General features: G+C 37.8%; 1 protein-coding gene across 16 annotated transcripts; it reads right to left on the bottom strand.

The window, feature by feature from the left end:
• Positions 1–280: 280 nt before the first annotated feature.
• On the bottom strand, positions 281–23,265 carry LOC143351617 (sex-lethal homolog). Of its 16 annotated transcripts, none has more exons than XR_013081777.1 (7): positions 23,078–23,265; positions 19,940–20,249; positions 19,660–19,835; positions 19,453–19,566; positions 18,561–18,721; positions 4,477–5,447; positions 281–3,831 (listed from the first exon to the last, which is right to left on the bottom strand). XR_013081777.1 is itself a non-coding variant. In XM_076783375.1 (7 exons), exons 1-6 carry the CDS (start codon positions 23,131–23,133, stop codon positions 5,281–5,283), a joined length of 984 nt encoding a protein of 327 aa, XP_076639490.1. In that variant the 5' UTR covers positions 23,134–23,265; the 3' UTR covers positions 282–3,831; positions 5,269–5,280. The 16 variants fall into 16 exon arrangements, 14 of the variants coding, with proteins under 14 accessions (XP_076639490.1, XP_076639489.1, XP_076639491.1 ...); XM_076783375.1 differs by having other exon boundaries at positions 282–3,831; positions 5,269–5,447; XM_076783376.1 differs by lacking the exon at positions 281–3,831 and having other exon boundaries at positions 4,544–4,562; positions 5,269–5,447.
• Between the last annotated feature and the right edge of the window lie 748 nt (positions 23,266–24,013).

Genomic DNA, 24,013 nt, shown 5'->3' on the forward strand with positions numbered 1-24,013 from the left:
GAGGACAGTGCCCTCTGACTCTTTCTCAGTCCCCTGCGTCCTCTCTTCCCTTCGTTGAATTTATCTTGCCTCTTTTTTCTATGCGATTGCGCGACGCTTTCCTTTCGGGCAGGACCTCGAGATGGGCGATAACGTTTCCGATTTTTCACTGGACATGAAATTGTATTCAAATGAATGGTAATTCGGATTTTTTCGATTCGTAAATAATCAAAATTAGTATTCACTAGGACTTGTTCCTCCTCAGCATATGAATGTAATGCGAAGGTACCTAATATAATTTTTTACTTGCATTTAAAAGAAACAGTTTTTTTATAAATTATATTTTAGTAACATTGATATAATTACGTACAAACTTGTTATCATATAATTGTATTCAAATATATATTACTGAATATTTGAATAACATTCGGTAGCTATTAATATAATATTTGAAAGAACTTCGTTCTAAAATGGTATCATAAAGACGTAATGAATATTATTTTAAAATGTCACGTTATTAGTCTCAATATTGCAGAAATTGTAAGTTTAAGTTAAATTATCTTATTGCGTGGAGTTTACAAAAAATATGCGCTTGACAAAAGTGTAAAAACAAGTACTACTATAGATGATATACTGTTACATTGTTTGTAGAAATGTTACATCTATGTATTATTATTATTTAACAAAAATAGATTAGTAAAGGAAGCGAACGATTTTCAGTGTAACCGATTGTACGTGGTATCGAATACCACAAAATACCGCGGAAACTTTCAGGATGTAAGTACATATATTTCCGCTACTCTGTTTCCGTACAACCTAATAAGATTTCTTATCTGTATTTGGTAATTTCATTTGCTAGTAGCGATATACCGCATACAGAGAAGAGGCCATACATCCTATACGAGTGTCGTGGGTCCCCTCTTCACGGAGGAGCGCACCACGTGTTTCTCTCTTTCTCCCAGAATCCTCCCTTCTCCGGCTGTTCCGCAAATCAAGTTCAGTGTTCAGTCGCCCTCGGGATGTCGTGTATATAGGGTGGTTGTACACCTCCTCCGGTTGACTTTCTCACGTTTCAAGTGTCCTCGACTCTTGTACAAAATGAAACTATTAAAAAGTGCAGTGCTCAAAAAATTGAAATCAATTCTAAATAATTATTTTGTTAGTACAGTTACAATATTCCAATTCCAAATTAACGTTTTCGCTTAGAATGCACGTTAGAACGGTTCAAGAGAAAAAATCGTGACAGTTATCGTTGCACAGAGGCGCTTGATTTTCCTGCAATTCCATGAATATCGCGCTGGGCGGAAACAAGTATCTTTTTGTGGGCCACGCGTGGCTCGGTAAACCGATCTATCGGGTGTTTCACGAGAAACGGATATCTGTTCGCGATATAGTATCTTCTTGGACCAACTGTCGTTTATCTCGATCAGACTAAATCATTTTTCTATGTCTCGATCGCAGGACAAGTTTCTTACGACAGACGATATTTTCAGGATCCGTTGAATAGTATTTTCCAATCCCCGCAAAATTTCTTGCACGATGATGTTAGAGGTTGAGCTACCATTGATGATCTTCTACAGTTGCGAACAATTTCTGCAAACATTGTATAGAGAAACCAAGCCATCAAGACTAAAGTTACAGTTTTTGTATCGGAAGCGGAAGAATTTGAAAAAGGAATATAGGTGTACCTTTTTGGATGTCCAACAAGTATATCTTGTGTGTCTGAGTTACTTCGAAACACTTCAATAATACTTTGCAACTTTGAGTACAGTTTCGGTGTTAGGATGATTATAAAAAGAGAATTATTTTCTAAATTTAATCATTTTTCCTCAATTGACTTTTTGACTTCATACAAATATTTTCTTAACTCAAATAAAACCACAGTAGAAATGGTGTTAATAATATTTTATAACACCAGATGATTTCTGTGTACAATAGTCTACACAAAAACTAATACAGAAGATTTATACTTCAACTATAATTTACCACACTTTTGGTATTAAGAAAACTTAATTTCTTCTAAAATCCCGGACGATATTCATAAATATTTCAGTTCAAAAATAAAATGGCAAAGAGTACCCAAATACTTGATTTTCGTATGTTTTGTAAAATCTAATTACATCAAGACTGTTTGATCTCGAATACGTTGGGTTCGCATCTTCTAATCTCAAGATACGAGTATAGGAAAGCGACGATTGTAACCTTCAACCGACTGTCAGAATTTTACTGGGACGTTTAGCGATACAACAGCAACGAATGCGTTCAATTATGGTTAAAAACGATTCCGGATACCAGCAGCTGTCGCGGTGTTGTAATTATAGCGCGAATACGAATTAACTTTCCAGACAGGTCAAGGCTCCGTGCGCGACTCAATTTGCCTCTGAGCATTGTTCTTTTTGGATCATTCTACTGGCAAGTAGATTGCGTGTAACCGCGGATGCGATAACAATGCCGCGCTTGGTCTAGATTGTAATTCACTGAACGTATTTCAGAATTCGGAAGTAAAATTTAGAATCTATTGGCCCGGTCGGGTCGCGTACAGAACGCTAAAAACGTGGCCCCGAGCGTATAGCGCAATGCATCGACGCTGGTTCGTTGATCCACTCGAGAAAAATCAACCGCGGCGTGGCCCGCGTGAGTCATCGTGGGTCGCAACAATAACATTAACTCAAAGTGATTCCCGTTCCGCTCTAGCGAAGGATCTCCAAAGCGTTTCCGACTTGGAATTCAAATTATGATATTTCTTATCCATCGAAATACATATACAGTAGCAGATAAAAATTTTAAACGACCACATTCTTGACAGATTACCGTACTACAGATTTTGCGCTCCAAATTAATTCTTTTGCAGATCATATTAATCTTTTGCACTATAAATTACAGGAAAAGTTGATTATTGACAAAAGGGTATAAGACCCGAAACGATGTTATAATAGTTATGAACGAAGAAGGTTCTAGTTTATATCGGTTACGGTCACGATTCTATGTTCTATATCAATTGTAAAATGATTTTGTTATACATATATCGGTCCTACTACATTATCCATGATGAATTCTTTAAAGCTACAAAGAGAGTAGACAAGGTTTCCTGTGATCTGAGGTATTGGATCTGAAAAAAGAGAACATTTTCAAGTTGTTATTGTTGTTCTTCTTATTAGATCTTCAATTTTACCTTAAATATTAAAATCACCATGCACGGAACCATGTAGCGATTCGTGTTATATTCTTACTTCGATCGTTCTTAAAAAACGTGTCGCAGTGTTTCTTCCATTGTCATTCATTTATTCGTAACTTCGAGGCAGCTGAAAGACTGTTATCGGAACTTCACAAAAAAATACCAGGTGGTCCTCTGCGCGCGAGACGACCGAATACATTTTAAAGATCTCGCGTGGAATACGATCAAACGATCAAACGTTCGCCCTGCAAACAGAGTCGACGATTCCGACGTTTACACTATACTGTTGTTTACTATTCACAAGTAAAAGGATTCTTTGTGCAGATTTTGATTCTCGTTTTAATAAACAGTATTCCTATTTATTTATTATTCTGTAAAAACATTCTTTGCAGTTATTAAAATCTCACCTAAATTTCATTTATCTATTTACAAATATGGACAAAACTTTTAAAAGGGCATTCGATATTCCTGTCTAAACCGCAATTTGTTTAAAACTATTGTTAAAGAGAGGTCATTTTTTTCATTTAATTTGAATACATACTTGTAGCTCTATATTTCAAGAGCATCCACAATACTTTTTATACAAAAATATTGAAAACTATGAATTACAATAAATCCAGTAAAGGCTTTAAAAAAAATGTCTGCACTGTGTCCACGATTCCGGTTGTTCTGTCCATCTGAAATTAAAAAACCAAAAAAATCTGATTCAGTATGGATGTGACTATGATTGGACTAAATAGAATCGTGAAAATATTGAAAATAAAAAATTTGGTATTACTTTTAGGTCAAATAATCAATTTTTTATATACTCTCTTAATTTATCGTAGAAAGAATTTTGAAAAAAGACCTTCAGTTTATCTTTTGCCGATATTCTGAAAGCCTGTTGCGAGGTTGAGTTACTTTTTAGTATTTATAAAATTCGTAACGAGTAAAAGATGATAATTATTTATCAGTGGCTCATTAAATGAAAATTACAATTACAAAATGAAGTGTTTTAGAACCACCGATTCATCTTATTGATTATTATTATTTGAATAAACTGTTGTACGTTTCTGACTATAACGTTGTATATTATACTGTAATATATATTTATAATATATTCCACTGTGACATAACAAAAAATAGAATGAGTTCCAAATTTCCCAAATTTTCTTATTAAACAATTATGCTAAAGGTCACAGTCTAACACTATTTATTATTAAAAAATGAAACGATTACAAGTGCAAATCTATAGTGTTCGTTCGAATCTTCTAAACTTTTCTTTCAAAGGACGCTGCAACGGATATAAAATATTTTATGAAATCCAAAGGCATCCTTGTTACCATGCGTGCAGCAGATGTTCGTGTTACGCTTGACGCCAACCGCGCTGCATTTCTAAGGGGAATTTCGATGGCAGCTTTCCACGAGGCTGGGGAGAATGAGACAAGAAAGAGGGGCTGAAAAACACTCGAGCAGGTCAAGGGATGAGGGCGATCGTAGCTAACGAACCAGAAAAGTTCTCTGTAACCGTGTCAAGAGAGACCACTGACTCTCTCTGACTGACCCTTAAATGTTTCACGCGTCAAAGCATGTTTTACGAGCTCGGGTTACTCTAGGTCACTTCGATCGACATTCTATACAGTAGCAGACAATATCAGTATTTATTTTATGCCGAAGCAGAGTTAGAAAACTTATTGCTTCGAGCATAATTTAGAAGGATCGCAGGAAGAATTCCAAAAAAGGATATTAGGTTTACCTTTTATTGACGTTCAAAAAATATGTTTTATGAATTTGAACTACTCTAGGGCATCTTGATAACATTCTGTACTCTTAAATGATTTCTTCATACCTTTTACACAAAAATGAAGCGACGAAGGATATTGTTTCAATCATAATTTGATCCACTTTTGGTGTTAAAATGTTCACAAATATTCCATGTTCAAAAGTAAATTGTAAAGAATATTTCTAGTGCAACCGTATTGCACAGATTTTTGCTCCAGTTTTAGCAACAGAAAGACCCCAGATTAGATTTTAGCATGTTCTATGAATATTTTGTAGGCCTCTGAGGAAGTCTTGTAGGATGCTATATCCAAGTCTGATAATCGGAGGATCGAAGGAAGGTATTCTTGGTTTACCTTTCGAAGATTTTAGCCCGACATTCTTGAAGAAGGAAGCGTTCTTAGGTTTTCCCTATCAGCGGTCGTCATCCTTAAACCTAAATCTACCAAGGTGATATCTCGGTTCGTGCAGCAGCTATCCGCCCCTTCCTGTTTCCTCTTCGCGAGTCGCTGGCTAATCTCTAGACCGCAGCATCCTGTGGGTGGAGAAATCGCGCCGTTATAAAGTTTCTGTACAAAGCCAAAGAATTCTCAAATGAAAATCGTTCTTCGCGGGGTCTGTATCGTATCCTATCCTCTTGTCTAGTCTTCGACAGTAAAAGTTTAAGTGTCAGTGGTGCCATGTCAAGGAATACGAATTTAGGACGTGAGTGGTCTGATAAATTGGACAGTGATCATAGACCATGGATCATGGAGAGAGTTTCGCAAGTGTTCGGACATAGAATGAAGTGACAGAAACGTTCATCCACCGGCTACGTTGCGGCTCGTCATCGGGCACTTTGCTTACTATTAGATGCAAGCTGCCTTTTGAAGGGCAACACTGTATCCGGTGGATCGCATCGATGGACCTGCACGCTGTACTACGTCTTTTCCATTCCGTTAAGACTCACGGCATCGTTTTGTACAAATAAAGAATAGGGCGAGCCGTTTCACGGCGCGACTACAATAAATAATCTCATAAAATTCTGTCTTTCTTTTACAATATTCTCGCCCGCAATACTCGGTCGATCGCATATCCCTATCGAAAAATCAAACGCGTATCAAACAAAGTATGCTCCGTTTGCAGATATTTATTTCGTCTTAAATAATTAGATCTTATATAACTAGACTTATCGGGTGTGACCATACGAAGAATGATGTTAACAAAGGAGAAAAAAAAAAAAATTAGTGAAAAAAGAAAATGAATCAATACAGCGCAGGGATTCGTTCGGCTCGAACGTATATCGCGAATGATGGTAAACACGAACACACCTCGCAATCATTCATACTGATGAAGAAAATTCGAACGATGCTTCGTCAATAGAATAGAATCACACAATAGAATCGGGGATCGCTGACGCGCGCGATCTGTATCAGAATTTTTCGTCGTCGAAGGATTAAAGCGCAACGATACATTATTATGCTACGCCCGCGGTGAATGCGATTACGAATTAATTAATTTAATAAAAAGAAATTGTTTAGCTTCGCAGCTTCACGGTGTAATATATGTATATATAATTATTAATATTAATAATAATAATAATAAGGCAATTTCGATATCCTTTCTTTTTAGTTTTTAAAAGTACGATAAATACAACTCCCGATTATACACGGGGCAGCGTGTGTTCGCATAAAATTTGTCCCCTATAAAAAGTCAGTCTCATTTTTCTACGACGTGCCGCGATGATGGCGTATTTCCATTGAGATTTATATACAAATAACGGTGACGCGAACAACGATGGCGCTTGGTAACGTTTCATTTTTTTAAGTACACCGATCACGTAACTGAGAAAAACTATATGTTTAAAACGATCTGAGATAGATCAAAATGTCACAAGGACAAATTTAACGGTATCAAACGATGCACAATCTGGACATAGTTTTATGCCTTTTTATGTTTCGATGCATTTAAAACCTTTGAACTATTAGAATTAGAGCATAAGTATCTTAGTTCTTTTTGAAAGAAATTAAGCAACTACATCGAATAGTTCCACCTAAATAATAGAGTTCAATAAAATTATGTTCAGATTGTATACATTTCGATAATGTTTAATTTTGTCACGACATTTTTACTAACATCTGATCGTTTTGGAGACAGTTTCCCCCAGCTGCGGGGAATACTCTGCGTAATCAGTATTATTCGAGACTCATTATGTCTATTCTATTTTCATTTTTAACTTTATAATTTTTGCAACCATCGATGTCCGTTACCGTTCGAAACGCTGGAAACACAGTATCCTCGTACGCTGACTCCAATAAAATTCTCTCTCTCATTCTCTCATTCTCACGCTTAACGTTAAACATTCGATAAAGTTTCAAGTTAGAACCATTAAAAAGGAAATGTACAACAACACGTAGAACTTTCGGCTCTTGCTCTCAACGTGCCCCCTCTCTCTCCCAATTAAAACACTCAACTCTCACAGAACACGAACTTCGAGGCTTCGACGTCTTTGTTTCGTTCCACAATCAGGAGCCGGTCGCGCTGCTCGAGCGATCGTGAAGAAGCTGATCAAAACCAGGAAAACCGTTTCACGGATATTCATATTTTCGTTAGAATTCAACTACTCCGTGTACGTGACACACACACGCGCGCACGCCCACGCACTGCAGGCCAAAAGCATCAGACCATTCGACCCATTAACAAAAAGATTAAACTGCTGGTTACGTTGACGGTGATCATTTGATACGTCTTACAATGGCAATTTAATGTTGTACCAGGTACATTAGTCAGACGTATTCTTAATCACCTATTAGTTATTACAGTAAGTTATACTGCGTGAAATTGCTGACGACATAGGAACATTTCGCATATCCTGATATGCTTGTTATTGTTCAAAATGATGCATCAAGTTGCGAACAGGAAGTTATACGATGCCAACGTTCAGCAGTTAATGTTATCAGGGTTTTCAGTAAATAATGTTCTATAAAACTCGCAGCTAAAATTACCCATCCGCGACATAAGATTCAGGTACCCGAACATCCCTAATAAATACTAATCAGCACATACCAGCCGCGTCGTCGGAGCCCTAATGGAGTGTAACTGTATTATCGGAAAAGAAAATTCGCTTCGGAAGCTTCTAATATGTTCTAATAGGTTCAATTTCAAGAATCTAGTCTTTGAAAATCTTGATCAGGCCTGATAATAAATTTAGAAACTACTTGAAATAATAATTTATTTAATACGTAAGTATTTTACCTGTACCTCGTGATAAAAGTACCATGAAATATAAACCTATTATAACCTGGTCTCCCACTTTTGGCCAACAGTATATTTTACAATGCAGAATAGTCTTCTTTAACCCCTTACCTGTGTTTATTTTGATGCTGAATAAGTTTGTTGTATGTATTGAAACACTTATTATTACGTTTATATAATTATAAACACCGAATTATTTTCATTTTATACGTTTCATAATTAATTAATCGAGAAAAATAAGCGCAACATACGGTGCATTTCAAACTGTCTTATAATTTTACAATCGCACTATATGTTGCGCTCTGCACTTAAGGGGTTAACGTTGCACAGGACAGAAACGTTCGACTCGCATCGTGTGTGCCGGGGTCAACTGTCAGAAAAATAGAATTTCAAAGAGAATCCATTCAACGATCTTGTGGATGCGGTATGATGGACCTAATTTAGCGCGATATAACTTCGCCACCGAGGCCTGACTATGTTCGACCTAAAGGGCGGCTCGGAGACCAAGAGTTTTGTACCTTAAGATTACTCGACGAGCATTATCAATTGGCGTGATTGAACGCCACTAATTTAACGCAGAATGGAACGGAGATATTAAAGCTAGACGAGGGAGTTGAACTTGTTAACGATAAAAAGCGACGTGGAGATGGTAGTGATGGGCTTCAAGACACGCGCTTCGATCTCTTCGAACGTCATTGGGAATTGGCTGTCAAAATTTTGAAATCTCGACTAAACTGACTCGCGTTGAAAAGTATTTTTAAAAGTCTTGAAACGCTCGAGTCCTTCAAGCGTAGATAGAACTTACATTAACAAGTGACTGAACCACAGAAAAACATGTAGTAACTTACAGTAATGATATTTATAATACAGACTTGGTATTTCTATACTATTTTGTATTTCTATCGCGTCAATGGCTTTTAAATAACGCCAATGTTTCTAGATTTTCAAATCTTAACCATTTGAGTACCAGTCCATGCAGAAAAGTGCTGACGTCTTGCCCTGATAGACTCAATTGACGCGCGATCGTCACCGTTAGAATTATTTTAAATAATACTCAAATTTGCGACGTGACTCCTCCGAAAAAACTAGGTATTAAGGAAAAGCGAAAATTCAACTGACCCCCAATAAATATAAACCCCCGAACATGTGTTCCAATAAGCAATAAATCACGTGCCGTCTTTTTGATCCAAGACCAGTTCATCTTGTAAATAGTTTAAATATATTCTAAATTTTGTTATTAAAAATATCAATTCGATTCAACCTTTCTTCACCTTCATACCATCTTCCAACATTGTTCTAAAGTATTAAGTTACAAAAGAGCAAGTGGCATACTTGTCAGGAAATTAAAACATAAAATAAAAAATTGAAAAATCCTACATTTCTCTAACGTTCGTGTTACCAAATGGCGCACAAAGACCTTTGTAACATTTTGCACAAATTAAATTTGAGCTTCCAATACCGTTAATGTTATTAGCAGTAAGAAACAAAAGTCGACGCGGTTTTTTAAATAATCCCTGGCACACAAACGGTTAAGATTCCCTGCCCCGGGTATCGAGTAACCCAACCATCCTGTTGAATTCATAAAGTCTCGAAGCGTTGAAGTCTCACGAATAGTAGTAAAGGTTACAATTAAAATGATACAATCGCTAGAACCTTTTACTGACTAAAGAAGATAAATGTAACATAGACTTGCCTAGTGTTCCTAAGAAACTCAATGTTTCAAAACTTTCGAAGCGCCTTTCCGAACTTCCTACGAGGCTCTTTGACCCCGGTTAAACAACATTCGAAGCGATAACAGCCGGAGAAGGAATTGAGTGCCCATCACTGGACGCGCAATACTAGTTGTTGCGAGCTTTGGTACAGGCACGTAGAAACATCATTAAATACTATGCATCGTAGAGCGTGCAGAATAATTTACACTTCCATAAATCAGTCTGTCCCCATCGTTCGTGAATTGAACATCGAGCAATCGTCTCTGACGACATCGGCCGCTCGATGTCGTGGACCCTGTGTACAGAGCAACTCTCTGATCCCAGCTCGGCGTCCGCCTGATCAGTCGTCTGGTCTGGATAACGCCGAATGACTTCACGATCGCTTGAGGGAACGTTCATCAGTTACGAACGACAGTCGCCGTTGGTTTGTCTTCGGTGAAACGAAGAAAGGTACGTAGCCGATGCTGTCTTGGTCACCAAATGGTCGACGCTAGGTCACCAGAAATGCGACTGGACGTAACCGCCTCCCATGCCTATAGGGTTGAAGCGGTGTGGGTGAATCTTCTCCATTCTCATGGCACCTGGACCGCCGCTACCGCCTAGAAAGCCACCGTGTGGCCCGCCACGTGGCCCAAATCCACCGGTTCTGCCTATCATCCCGGGGCCACCGCCTCCACTAATGCCCATGCCCATTCCTGGTGGACCACCGATGCCTCTGCCGCGTCCTCCTCCGCTCACGCCACCGCCGCCACCTGAAAAAGTTCCTCAAAGTCAGTGGAAAGGGTTCTCTTCGGCTGATACTTAGCGAGAAAAAGATATGTATGTGGATAGCTTGACAGAGATAAAGTCGGAGAGGATGATGGTTGAATAAACTGGACAGCTGGCTTTCAGTTTCTAATGTTTTAATCAAATTTAACGACAGACTACAGAATCACGCGGACTCGTGTGACCAGTAGCAACAAGGATAAGAAAGGTATAAGATACTTATGTAGGAGTTTTGAAAGAACGAGTGTCGAAACACGCCGGTTACTCTCTTTCTTTCTCGAACTGCGTTTTGTCCTGACGATTTTCTGCGGCCGACGGTGATCTAGCGCCCCTCTTCTATGCCCGGTGATCGAGGAAGTTGGTGCATTTCTTGGCTAATCGTGGCACCATGGTGCTGCTCGTTTGGTGGCCAGAGGAAAACCTTTAACCCTTTGCACAGGGATCACTATTTTCACCATGCAGATGATAAAATAAGCTAATAATAATATAAAGATTCGACTAGCACACTTAAAAATTATTAATGCACCTGATTACCGAACATTATTTTTGTTACTTTACTGTCCTATCTTTAAACCTATACAACATTCCGTTTTCAAGTTAATGAAATGAGAAAAGCTAAGACTCCGCTAAAGAGACAGGAACCTTTCAGTGCAAAGGTTTAAAAGCTTCGCGGACGTCGAGTACAACGGCCAAAACACGTTGGAACACACAAGTATTATCGGACAGAGTCGCGTGAAAAATCATCAGCACAAAAGGTAACAAGATGCGTCAAGTCATTCGATGCGATTGCTTCGCAATAAAGTGTTCAACACAGTTAAATACAAATATTCGTACAACAAATTATGTGTTGCCGGTTAGTACTATCATATATCGTGTACATAGTCGTATTTCTCTAATATCGATGTAACGGTGTTCTGTGTGTGGTACGTGTACGTGTGTGCGTGTATTTATAACTATACAGGGGTGATTAGGAAATCGTGGAACAACAAAGCTGGATGATCCGTGTGAGGATAATTGAAAGTGCAAAATATTCGTCAAGTTGTAAGACAACTTAATTGAAATTCAACTCGACGGATGTATTTAGATGTCTGGACATCCGGTCGATGCAGAAATTTGGATAATTTAGAAATTTAGAGACCCAATTGATCCGAAAGTTCAAAAACCTTAAAAAACCATAGATCGTTTGTTCGTCATTTTTCTCTAAAAAAAAAATAAAACTTCGTAAGAGGAATCGATCCCTTCCCGGTTGTCGATACCACGACTTCCGGTTCACTCTGCGTATCAACGACAAACGCGAATTACGTAACCGGGTCTAGTTCTCGTTAACTTGAGATCAATTTACAATAAGACGTTGATCGTAGAATCATTTTTCTATTCAGATATTTATATTCTTTTTTTTTCGATTTTCATTTTACGAAGAAGAGAAAAATACGATGAATGTATTATTGGGAATGTCACAGGCATTTTTAACCGAGACCTAGTGTCACTCTCTCCTCTTCTTCAAGAGGATTTCGTTCTCCGTCTCTCAAATTTCATCGCTCTCGTGAAACATTTTCGTGAAACAATGATGAAAAACACTGCACGACATTCTTCTTCCCAAGTATTTTTTTTTCCATCGGATTCGACATAATTTATATCACTAAATATACAGAGAAACGTCGTATAAAAATTAGGCGAATTTTCTACCCTATTTGTGAGAGTGTGAGAGAGCGAGGAAGAGAGAAGCGTCGCAAATTATCTTCGTTTCATCCTTGTCGCGGACTCTCCCGTTTTATTCGCATGATATTTTTTGTTTTCATTTTTTATTCATTCTCTCGTTTAGTTATTTCCTTATCCGTATCACAGCCATCGTTAGCACTACTGGACTTCGGGATTAACCATTTCGCACAAACTTCGATCCGTTAAACCTTACAATTTACTACTTAACGTTAAAATTAGAAACTTTCGGCTTATTTACACTGCGTCTCAGCTATGATGCTAAAAACTCGCGTTGTTCTTTCGCGCGAGAACGAAACGGAAAACGATTCATTCGGAACAAAGAGACAATATTTCACTTTTCTTTTTTTCTCCATAATAAAATAAATTCTTCGAACCTGTTTTATCTTTATAGAAAGAACGACGCGAGTCGCTTCGTAGCACGAATACAATATATTCTGAAGGAATACTGGAAAATCTTAATCGTAATTCTTCTAACTTAAACACTAATTAAATTCTCAAACGTTAATATAATATCCAGCCTCCGTTTTCATCATTCCTTATTCTACCGCAGCAATTTTATTTCACGAGCACCTCAATTTTTTTTTTTGTTTAATCGAATGGGATTCTTTGACGATAAGTTGCGTACGTGTGCACAGCTCGATCGTCGAGCGGTAACGGCTCAAATACCAGCGCATTTGCAATATTAAATTCCTAAAGGAGATTCGGTTTTCTAAGGTTCCAATTTTTACGTAAAATCTGGGAATGCACGACCCTCACATTTCTCGATTCGCTAACATCTCTATGGCAATATTTTCAAACTGCTTCTTCTATATCGTTCTTGCTTTCAAAAAAGTGTGTATAATAAAGATTGAACTCTCGAAAATGAATCGTTTAATCTTTCAGTTTTTATTACACGTGTTATTTCTAACAGTGTTAGGAAGGATTCGAACTCTGGTCAAGTAGGTGGTAAGCTATACGCTTCGAACGGCTGCGAGAGGGTCGTGCATCCCCGTTCATAATCGTATCAAGCACCTGAACGCATACATTAATACACGAGTGAGGTGGATGCATCGTACCTCCTACTAGGATTTACTTTACAACGTCAAAATGGACACGTCGAATCGTCGTAATTGTTTCAACTACGATAAGGTAGGTGCGCGCAATAACCGCGAAAAGTCGATTAAAAAAAGGAACGATTGTCAGGGACGTAGGAGATACGTTTCTCTATCTAATCAGGATCCACCCTACTCCGGGAACGCTTCGATCGATACGTATATTATTAAGAATAAAAGGACGAAAGTTAGTAACAGCGAAGATCGTTAACATACGGAACAATCACCATCGTCCTCGATGGTCGATTGCGATTTTTCCCTGCGCCGGACGGTGTCCATTTTTCAAGACTGTCGGGGCGAAAGCTTTTTAAGACGACAAACTTCGTTGAGAAAAATCGTAAAAGACGTCGCGAGGAAAATGCGTCGAAAGGACGTGTATCGTGAAACGTCTGTAAATACTTTCGCTATCTACAATGTCCGGCTGTTATCGTTCGGCGGGCACGGCGAACGGGCTATCGACCAGCGCGGATAGTCGTAAAAATTGTGCAACGTTTGCGGAAGAGCTCGTCCAGAACGTGTACAGGGGTTCTAGTTATTTAAAATCTCTGTAAATCCGGGGAACACCTTAATCGATCTATCTAAAAGACGCAGCATCCTTGACGCGTCGCATCGCGTCTGTAGGAATCAGTTCGAACACGTGCAATGATCGTTACGAAGCGCGTTAAGAAAAATAGCATGCTTCGTGTTTGCCTTGCGAGTGAGTTTATAGGATCAAAAACTCGATATTTTTTGTTATTCGCGTTTAAAGTTGTTCGATACCTTTAAGAAATTTGTCGATAAAGAGACTCGATTAATATCGTGGTCCAGCGTGAGAAACCGGAATGGAATTACGCAAGCTAGATAGTTCTACTAAATTAGACTATGGTACCACTTAACTTTTTCGAGTTATATCTTATTGAATATTTTGATTTTTGATGGAACTGTGTGAGAACGTGAAAAACTAGAACTAGGTAGGTATAATACTTCAGTTAGAGAATATTTTTTTATCGAATTTGGCATGCAAATGCTCCACTGTGCGCCAGCCAGCTCCGCGACATTATGGGATTCTGTATATATTTTAAACATTGACTATTCTCTTCCATACTTTTTATACGGAATCACCTGATGCACACTTGTACACAACTTTCAGGGACACCATTGTACAATAATATGGTTTACAAACATAACAATTTTAATTTTTCTTTCTTACAAATTTTATTAAAACTAGAAATTCTATTTATCTGTTCTGAAAACTAAGAAATCCGTTTCAATTGTTTCAATGGAATTGTAAAATACAAAGCCTATTAAAGTAAAAACTGAACTTTCATAGACAAAGGTTTATTAGGAATATTAAGAAAGGGACTTATCCCAGAAGAACATATTCAATTTTTTACCGATATTATCAATTAATTTATGGTTTATTCCAGTTATATCTAAATTAATAAACATATTTATGCCATTTAAAAGAAACGTTTTGCTTAAAAATACTTAATGCGATGTTTTCTCGTTGCCAAAATCGAAACGTGCTAGGTCCAAAATGCTAATCTTCCTAAGACAAATGAAACGTGCAACTTTTCTTAACGCGCGTCGATCAGCCACGCAATATTCAACATGCTGACCCAAGGGCTTCGACTTTGTTCGACACTGAAATTGAGCTTTTGGATAATCTGGACCACCTATGGCCAAACATGGCCTATCCAAAATAGGTGGTTGTCCGCCGTTTACGGGTCAACGCGTTAAACCGCCAACCCCTACGGGCTTAGTTCGATGAATGTCCTAAACGTTGTAAAACTGCGTTGAAAGATGCCTCTCTGCTTTAAGGAAGAGACTTCGAAACGAGCGTCTAATCGCAACGCGTACCAAAAAACGGAGATTGCTCTCTCGAATGGTTACAAAGGTAATCGCCGCGAGTCGATTCGTTTACAATCGTTGAGCAAATTGTGTCGTTATTTTCGGATTACGGACAATGCATCCTTGAACACCCGAGTAATTCGGTGATCGTTTATCGGACCAGCGTGTTAAAGTTAAGTTAAAGCCTCAGGAACTGTACGCGACTTTATCGCGCAGTAACGGACGTCCTCCGTATCTTCGCCGGAGGCTGTATCAATACAAAAGCCAATAGAAAAAACGAACGTTCGTCCGAGATCTCCGAAAAACTCGTTCGAAAGAAAACATTCGCCTCGTTATCGCTAAGAATCGTTCTTAGCGTTTCACTTCTAATCATGCCAGTATCATCGTCACACTAGTGGGGAGAATTGTGGTCATAACTGCAAGGGTAACAACGAACGACAACCGAACAAGAACGTGTTCTTCATTTAGTAAAGGTAATGCGCATAACGCTGGTATTTATTCCTGGTCGAATACAGACGTTCTCCTTCGTAGATTGGCGAGCATAGAAATGAAAACGGCATGTTAAAGAATTATTCTAAACACTTAGAGTAAGTACGTGTACAGTAGTGGACAAATGCAATCGAACAGTTTTTACCGTCGCATTGGACATCTGAATATTTTACAAAGGAATTGCCAACAAACGTAACACAATAATTAACAAATTTAGTAAATTTCAAGTACCCGACGTAGACTTTACAATGCGGTGTTCAACGTTCTCTATGTTTTAGATTAAGATTTTACATTAAAGATAACTACAATCGCTTATTCTATTTTTCTAATGAAGTTTTAGATTTGTTGTGTGTCCTAAGTGTTCTGATTGTTGTGCTTTTATGGAGTCTGGTTTTTCTCAGTGTCTTATTTCAATTTCTCTTAGTACTTATATTAAAATATATATGTATATATACATATATGAACAATATTTATCTACATCACTAATAACTGAACTGACAAACCATAAAGAAGAGTTCCAAATACATTTGTCCCATACTATGCATGATAATCGCTTGATACTGGACATAGCCATGCATTGAACAAATTTTCTGTTAAAGCCACACGTTTTTGCAAATGCAACATGTCCAGATCTAACCATGAATTAGCAACGACGCTCGCTAAAGAGTAATTATTCGCAGGCATACAACAATGTGTTTCAGGCGAGCTACGAATTTTATGTACTGCTCAAACTACCAGGAGGATCATAGTTCAATATCTTTTTTTTGTCTGTCTAACATACATAGCATAGAAAAGTTTTTGAAGTATTAGATTCCTTACTGATATTATCTGATATTGATCAAAGTCCTAGAATTGTAAGTAAGCTTTGAAACAACAATTTGCTAATAGTGCATCGACCATGCCCAGTACAACTTCACTTCGACGATTTGACGAGAATCGATGCTTTCTACGCGGGTACTGTCCGTTGGCATTTCAGTATGTGACCTGTTAATTGCTTTGAGCAGTATATAAACAATTCGCAAAACATTGTGTTACAGAAAATCCTACTGAGAACACACAGACAGAAAATGTTTTCCTTTCAACATAAAAACTACAGGCGTTAATCAGTCGCAACATGTTTAGAATTAGATAAGAAAAATAAGAAAACCTTTACCTCTAAATGTTTGTAATCAGGAGAAAAAAAAAAGTAATTCGCACGCATATTTGTTGGAGGATGATGAAAGGGGCAGTAACAAATTTTTTCTTGAACAGAAAATGTATTTCCAAAGTCTCAAATGATACGTAACAAAACATATATATGTGTATATGTATATATACATATATATATAGTACGAAATATGTCTTACCAAAAAAGAAAAAAGTACAAACAGCTTAAAGATTTAAGTTATACATAATTCCTGACACAAAAAATAGAACTAGAATGATACTCCACAGCGTAGCTTTAACAAATTTGAGAAACGATTAGGCAAAATGAACATGGTAACAGCAGCAGCAGCGGTAGCAACTAGAACAACAGAGTTGCAACTTCGTTGACCCAGGCATCGTCCAAAAACAAACTTCTAAACCAGCCTTGTGTGCAGAATACAACTCAGCAAGTGTTTCTCTCATTTTTTTTTTTAAACCACAAGCTGCCACTGACTAGCACAGGATACGACCATTCTTTCTTTTAGTCTCTTGTTCGTCCACCAAAAAAATCATCACACACAAAAACATTTCTATCACAGCAGCACTATGTTTGCTTTCTTTCGTGTCCGTCTGCAAGGAAATCTTGTTCAGATCAATCACTGCCAGAGTCTTCCCTCTCACGTGTGAAATAATCTCATGCGCACAACTTCAAAAACTTGTAACAAAACAGAGAGAACACAGAGAAACAAAATAGGCGCGAAAAGAAACGTGTCTCCACAATATTCGCAGAAAAGTGCTGCATAACGTTGCGCGCATTAGAACGCACACAGCTTTTTCAATCTTCGCTGTACTTTGATTTAGATGCAGCCATATCTGGCAAACAATTCAAATATTAGACATATTTTCAAACTTTCGACGTGCTGTCAACGATGCAAAGGGTCTTCCAATACTCAGCTTCTTTCACATCGTTAAATTCAGAATATAACGGTGTGACGGAATTCAAGTTGAAAGATCGTCCGTATCTTTAACAACGCGTACCAAAAATATAAAATTTTTTTTACACCTTGCAACTACGTTACAGAATTCATCCAAATGACCACTACCTGTTTCAATTGCACGCGGATCATCGAAGAAAAGAAAGGAATGAAGAAAACTAACACGACACGATTCAGAATGATGAGCCGTAGGAGAGGTGGAGAGAGAATAGAAGAGGATGCGTTATTGGAAAAATGTCTCTTTCAAGTATTGGTGCTTCTACGATTCCAACAATGGCAATAATGAAACGCAATGGTTTACTGCGACTTTAGTAAGAAAGATTCAGAAGAAAGCCAAAATGCAAGTCTCACCTGTCAGTAAAAATGTACTTCATACGAATTGGTATACCTTTTGGTACTACGAAACATTGAGTAACAGTTGAACTTCTATCGCTTTTCAATTAAAAATCCTCTCATCATATTTTAAACTTAATCTAAATACATTTTGAAAGCTATTTATGCTAAACAATAAATAAAAACACAGATATTAATTTTATCTATTGAAGCAGTAAAACTTGACTTATTTGTCAAAGTAAATCCATTTTACAGTTTTACTGTGCTTTGAAGTGACAATTTTTACTGCCAGGTTGAAGAGAAAAGAGATACGGGCAAGACTAGTAGTCTATCAATGGCAATTAAAACTACTTACCTCGACTCTGGTTGTACCCAGCTTGCCAGCCCGCGTAGTACGCCGCCTTCTGTTTTCCGTGTTCCTCCGCGATTTTTACACTAAGTGGCTCCGATCCACCTTCTGGTATCGTACCATGTAGCCGCGCAATTGCTTCTTGTGCTTCTTCTCGCTTATCGAATCTATGAAAAAAAAACGGATTGTTACGAAAACTTGAAATCCACAAAACAATTCGTTGGCAAAGATTAACGCGATCCTTTGCCAAATCTAGGTCCAATACACGATTTATCAAGAACGATCTAGAGCGTGATAGAAGAGAGCTCGTTACGGATCCATAAAATCTGCCAAAATTAAGAGAAATTGTCAAACCAGTTTCGATTCTATTTCCAGTTGGTTGACACACTTTTCGTACTATTTCCTACAACTACAACTAGTGCTACACACAATTCGTGTTTTAAGTAGCTAAGTAGGTCGTTGGTCGTGAAGTGGGGTAAAATCGAAATTATGCAAGTTAAACGCGGCAGAGCCAGGCAAAAATAATTTGGCAGCAAAGATCTCAGAAAATAAATACGCATACGATATTATCCGCAACGGATACGCGTTGCATAATGACAAGGCAATTTCTGCTACTAGGAACAGCTGTTTTGATAGTTTTAAACATGTTCGAATTTCCCAAAAGCATGTTACTAGGTTGTACGTACAAGAAGTATAATTATCCAATGACAACAATTAAACAAAACTAATCATTTTCTGTAAGATCTTCTGTCATCGTACATTACTGCCAGGTCTGTCATATTATGTTACCAATTATGACAACAATGGCATTTCGCCAAGAAGTAAGAACTATACTTTTCATTAGCGCAACAGTTTGCTCTACGATGCTAAGTGGAACTATTAGAAAGTGATGTCATACCTGACAAATGCCACACCCCGAGGTAATCCAGTAAGTTTGTCTTTTAAAATATTTTTCTGTACGATATTTCCATATTTGCTAAATATGTCGTCAATTTGACTCTCAGTTATATTTCTGAAATAAAGACAATATTTAGGTTACTACTGACAATTTGCCCATTAGTATTTTCTATTATTTACTTCAGCATTATAGTCCTATGTAAATTACCTTGGCAAATTTGTAACATAAAGATTAGTTTCTTTGATCTCTTCTCCTGATGGTCGTGCAAAAGATACTTTTAGCCTTTTGTTCTGGACCTGTAGTCCATTTAAAGTGTTTATAGCTGTGGCTGCATCTTCAGCTTTTGCATAATTAACAAATCCAAAACCGTAACTATATCCGGTCTGTATAGGAAAAAGATAACACAAGTTATTTGCATGCATACAATTGGCAAAAAACAAAATTTAAGACAAATTACAAGATTCAGATTTCCACAAATGAAACTAACTTTATAATCTTTCATGACACGACAAGATTCCACAGGTCCAATGGTTACAAACAGACTATACAAATCCTTCTCTGTCATACTCTGTGGAAGATAATTGATGATCAGATTTGTCCTCGGTTCTTCGCATTTAATATGCTGTTGCTGATGTTGTGGTTGTTGCTGCTGTTGCTGGGATTGCTGTTCTCGTTGATCCGTCATTTTGGAAAGTTCTGCAGAATTTTGTTCCACTTTTTGGATTGCAATTTGATTCTGCTGTCGATCGGTTTCTAATGGTTGAGAGTTCTGTGGCTGTGACTGCTGCGTACTCCAACTGATATATCCCAGCGAAACCATAGATGGGGTCAGCAAATACAAAAAATATAAACAAAATCATTACTACGTCTTCCCCGTATGATGCCATAATCGTTGCTTGATCTATACTTTTGAATGCTCTCGTTTTCTTAAGCAATTTAAAATAAATAGAAAATAAATCTGCATATATACATATATGTATATGATGCCAGACCTGTGTGTCAGAAACAAACAAACAAAGGCAAGTAAGGACAAAACAGAACCAGCAAGTAGCCATAAGTAAAATAAACTAAATCAAACCAATCAGAATCCAATTTTAGCGAAAGGATGTAATGCTTCGCTTAGAGAAGTCACAGAACTGAGCTAAACTACTCAAAAATTACATTTCATGAATGGATAACTATAAATAAAAAGGCCATGTATGAAATATATACTAGAATCTATTCTAATACTGTCATTAAACTTGTACTGATTCATTTCTTGATGCACTGAATGTTCAAGCAAATATATGTACACCAAATACCTTCATCATAACCTTTTTACACAGAAATGTAGTAGACGGTGCATAACATATTCATAGTAAATTGATAAAATCTACCTCGAACATATGCATAAAGAGAAACCCAAAAAGACCCGAATGATTCTACTTTTCGATATATTGACGTTTTTCCATGAACTTCAACTGCAGGTTCATCGAGTCTCGAAAAAAAGGGGGGAGCACGCTTCGTTGACGAGGACTTCCACGTATTCGAGCGATCGTTTGTTTATTGTTTACGAACCGTGCGAGTTTTACTAGCGACGCGAAAACGTGCTACATTCTTTTCGTTATCAAAAGCAACCCCGTAAATAAACCCCTTCAATGCGTAGTTTCGAACGAGCACTTATCACTCGATGAAAAAAAAAATCACTTTTCGAAGTCGGAAACGAGGGTAACCCTGTGGCCTTATTTTGAAGAGGCCCGGGGAAAAGCGAATGGCCCGGCGGATTCGTGAATCGACCAAGCTGTCAGAATACTGAGGGAGTGAGAGGAAAAGAGGGCACGGGGACGCGCGAAAGAGAGACTGTGACGGAGGGGAAGGGTTGAGCCAGCAAGAACGAGGGAGAAAGCAAGACATACGTACCGGAGCAGGAGGGAGACAGTTAAAGAAATGCCGTACAGTGGGAAAAGATCGGCGAAAAGAGCAGCACGCACTTGCTGGTGTCACGCGCGTATGCAACTCTCAGTGTATGCCAACAATTATATAAGCTCGTTGCACCATCGCGAGAAGCACGCGTTCCGTTATCACTGAGACGATGTGGTCTCTTGCTACGTTTGTACGCGGCTCCCAGAGAGGGAGATCCAACACACAAGGGAACGAAGTAACAGCGAGCGAAGAACCGCGGAGGAACCGAACGACGTGAAACGAACAGAACGACGTACGCAAACGTACTGAGCCCCAGCCCTGACCTGCCTCGCGCGGCACCCTCTCGCGGTACGCTACCCCCACTACAGCCACTCTTACCGCGGAAATATATAACGGGCTTGCGCATGGGGCGGGACATCCCGCCTAAATTTCTGGTGCATGTTTACACGATTGTGGGGTCTATGCCAATTTCTCCCCTATTATTCTTCTTTATTCCACTGACCGACGATTCTTAAATAGATCACGCAATTACCGTTCCTCCCCTATTATTATCTTCATATGACAAAACGAAAGACTTGAGTTACACTACTAAAACGATGCGACCTTGTAACTAGTACGTGTACTTTGCATATACACATGGTAGAGGCTTGCAGAGATCCATGCAGTGGAGAGACTTAATGAAGCGCGCGCCCCACATATTTTCAAAATCGATTTTTATGGAAATAAAGGCTAGTATGAAAAAACTTCATTCTACGTTTTCGACTTACTTTCTCAACGGACATTATCTTTCGGCTTTAACGGAGTTACGCTTGGTCTCGATTCCAAGAATCATCTTTTATATGTATATATACATTTTTCTTCTGCATTTGTGAAATTTTTGCAAATCGATTGTGATAATTAAGCCGTACCTTGGTAATAACTCTCAACTGGGAACTGCGAATATCGTAAACTTGTCACGGCAATATGTATTTCACGCGGTGTTATTCGCGTATGAAGTCACCAAAAAACTTTGCGAAATTTGTCGTGATAAATTTTCGTGAAACAGAAAACAAAAACGCTTTTGCTTCCTGTTTGATTCGTGTACGTTTGTCTTTTCTTACGCCCTATTTTGTTTCGCAGAACGAGGTTACTCTATCAATCACTGAAATTCCTATAAACTACGATTTTCCTGTTTACGTGTTAAATATGATAATAATATTACTTGGAATCACCGTTGAACATTATTCGAATAAAAATAACGAATATATAATTGTCCGTTATTCGTTAAACATTAATCCTACAAAATGTGTCTAACACTGATTCAAACAGAAAACAGACAGGCCAATAAGTATTATTTTACTTTCAATCGCTTTTTAGCAATTCAATTTCCCCCAAATTCTACAGATGTTGAACACTGCATTGCGCTATTGCGCATTGCAACCACGGGACAATTTGCGGAAAAGTTTTCTTATGTTCAAAGCATGATTTAGTATGTAGAACATAATAAAAGCAAACAGATATCACTCGAATGAAATTATAGAAGCACAGTTACGTTTATTACAAAATATGTAAATAGAAACAGTTACGAATTAATCAGCTACAATGCCCACGATTTCTAACCTCGATTTACATTCCGTACCTAATAAATCAAAGCAAGTTGTCGCGGAATCCATGCGCTATTTCTTTTGAGAGTACATTAAAAAAAAAAAAATAAATAGGAATTGTTCTTAAACAAGAAACTTACCCTACTTGAGGATTCACGTTGCTCTGCGTAACTTCTTTTTGTTGGTGAATGTTCATATTGTGCGTCGGTGAAGTGAAACATGCCACAAATAATTAAAACATCTTTCGTCGTGGTGGACGATTTTTCATTTTCGCGTGTTAATCGTGTCACGTTCGAGACGATGCTTTTTGGACGCGTAGGCGCATTTTATCAGTATGATGCTCTGCGCGGCTGCGCTGGCGCTGTACACGTGCGCAATAACTTTTACGAGACCAATGTGTTTTTACGTTTCTGGATGGTAAGCGATTAATTAGTTGTTTGATATTCGTAAATATGACAATGCACAAAAATAATAATGCAAAAATTTCATCGTACTTCTGGACTTTCTGATTATGTAGTGAATCGAAAAGTTACTGCCACCTGGTGTTTCGTAATGTTAATAGATGAATGACGGATAACAAAAGCACTCAATCGCTTTCGACCTTTTTGCAAGCGATAACACGCGTACATTTTACACAAAGAAATAAACAACAAATTAAATACACGAATGTATGTACAGCTGGGTTATATGTGAGCAGCTTACAATTAACTGAAGTTGTTCGTGATGGTTAGGTTCGATTAGGAATATCTTAGGTTCCTGAGTGATTACTTGTGAAATATCAATATTATTCGTTAACTTTCAGTAGAATAAAATATTCAATTATTAGAGTAATTGCTTGGAAACGCTTTCCTGAAACAATTTCCATATTTTCTACTATATTTTTAGAAAAAAAATGTTCAGAGATAATTTAAACAGTATCAACATTGAACTTCATACTCATTGAAAAATATCAGGGGTTCCTTAAATAGTCTCAAATCCTATATCCTTTCTCGTAAATTTTTGATATTATTTGCTTATTTTATAAAATAGATTACAAATGGCCTTGCAAGTGAAAATCTAATAGGTTTGGGTCGGAA

The sequence above is a fragment of the Colletes latitarsis genome, chromosome 2, assembly GCF_051014445.1.
Source record: "Colletes latitarsis isolate SP2378_abdomen chromosome 2, iyColLati1, whole genome shotgun sequence".
Classification (NCBI taxonomy): domain Eukaryota; kingdom Metazoa; phylum Arthropoda; class Insecta; order Hymenoptera; family Colletidae; genus Colletes; species Colletes latitarsis.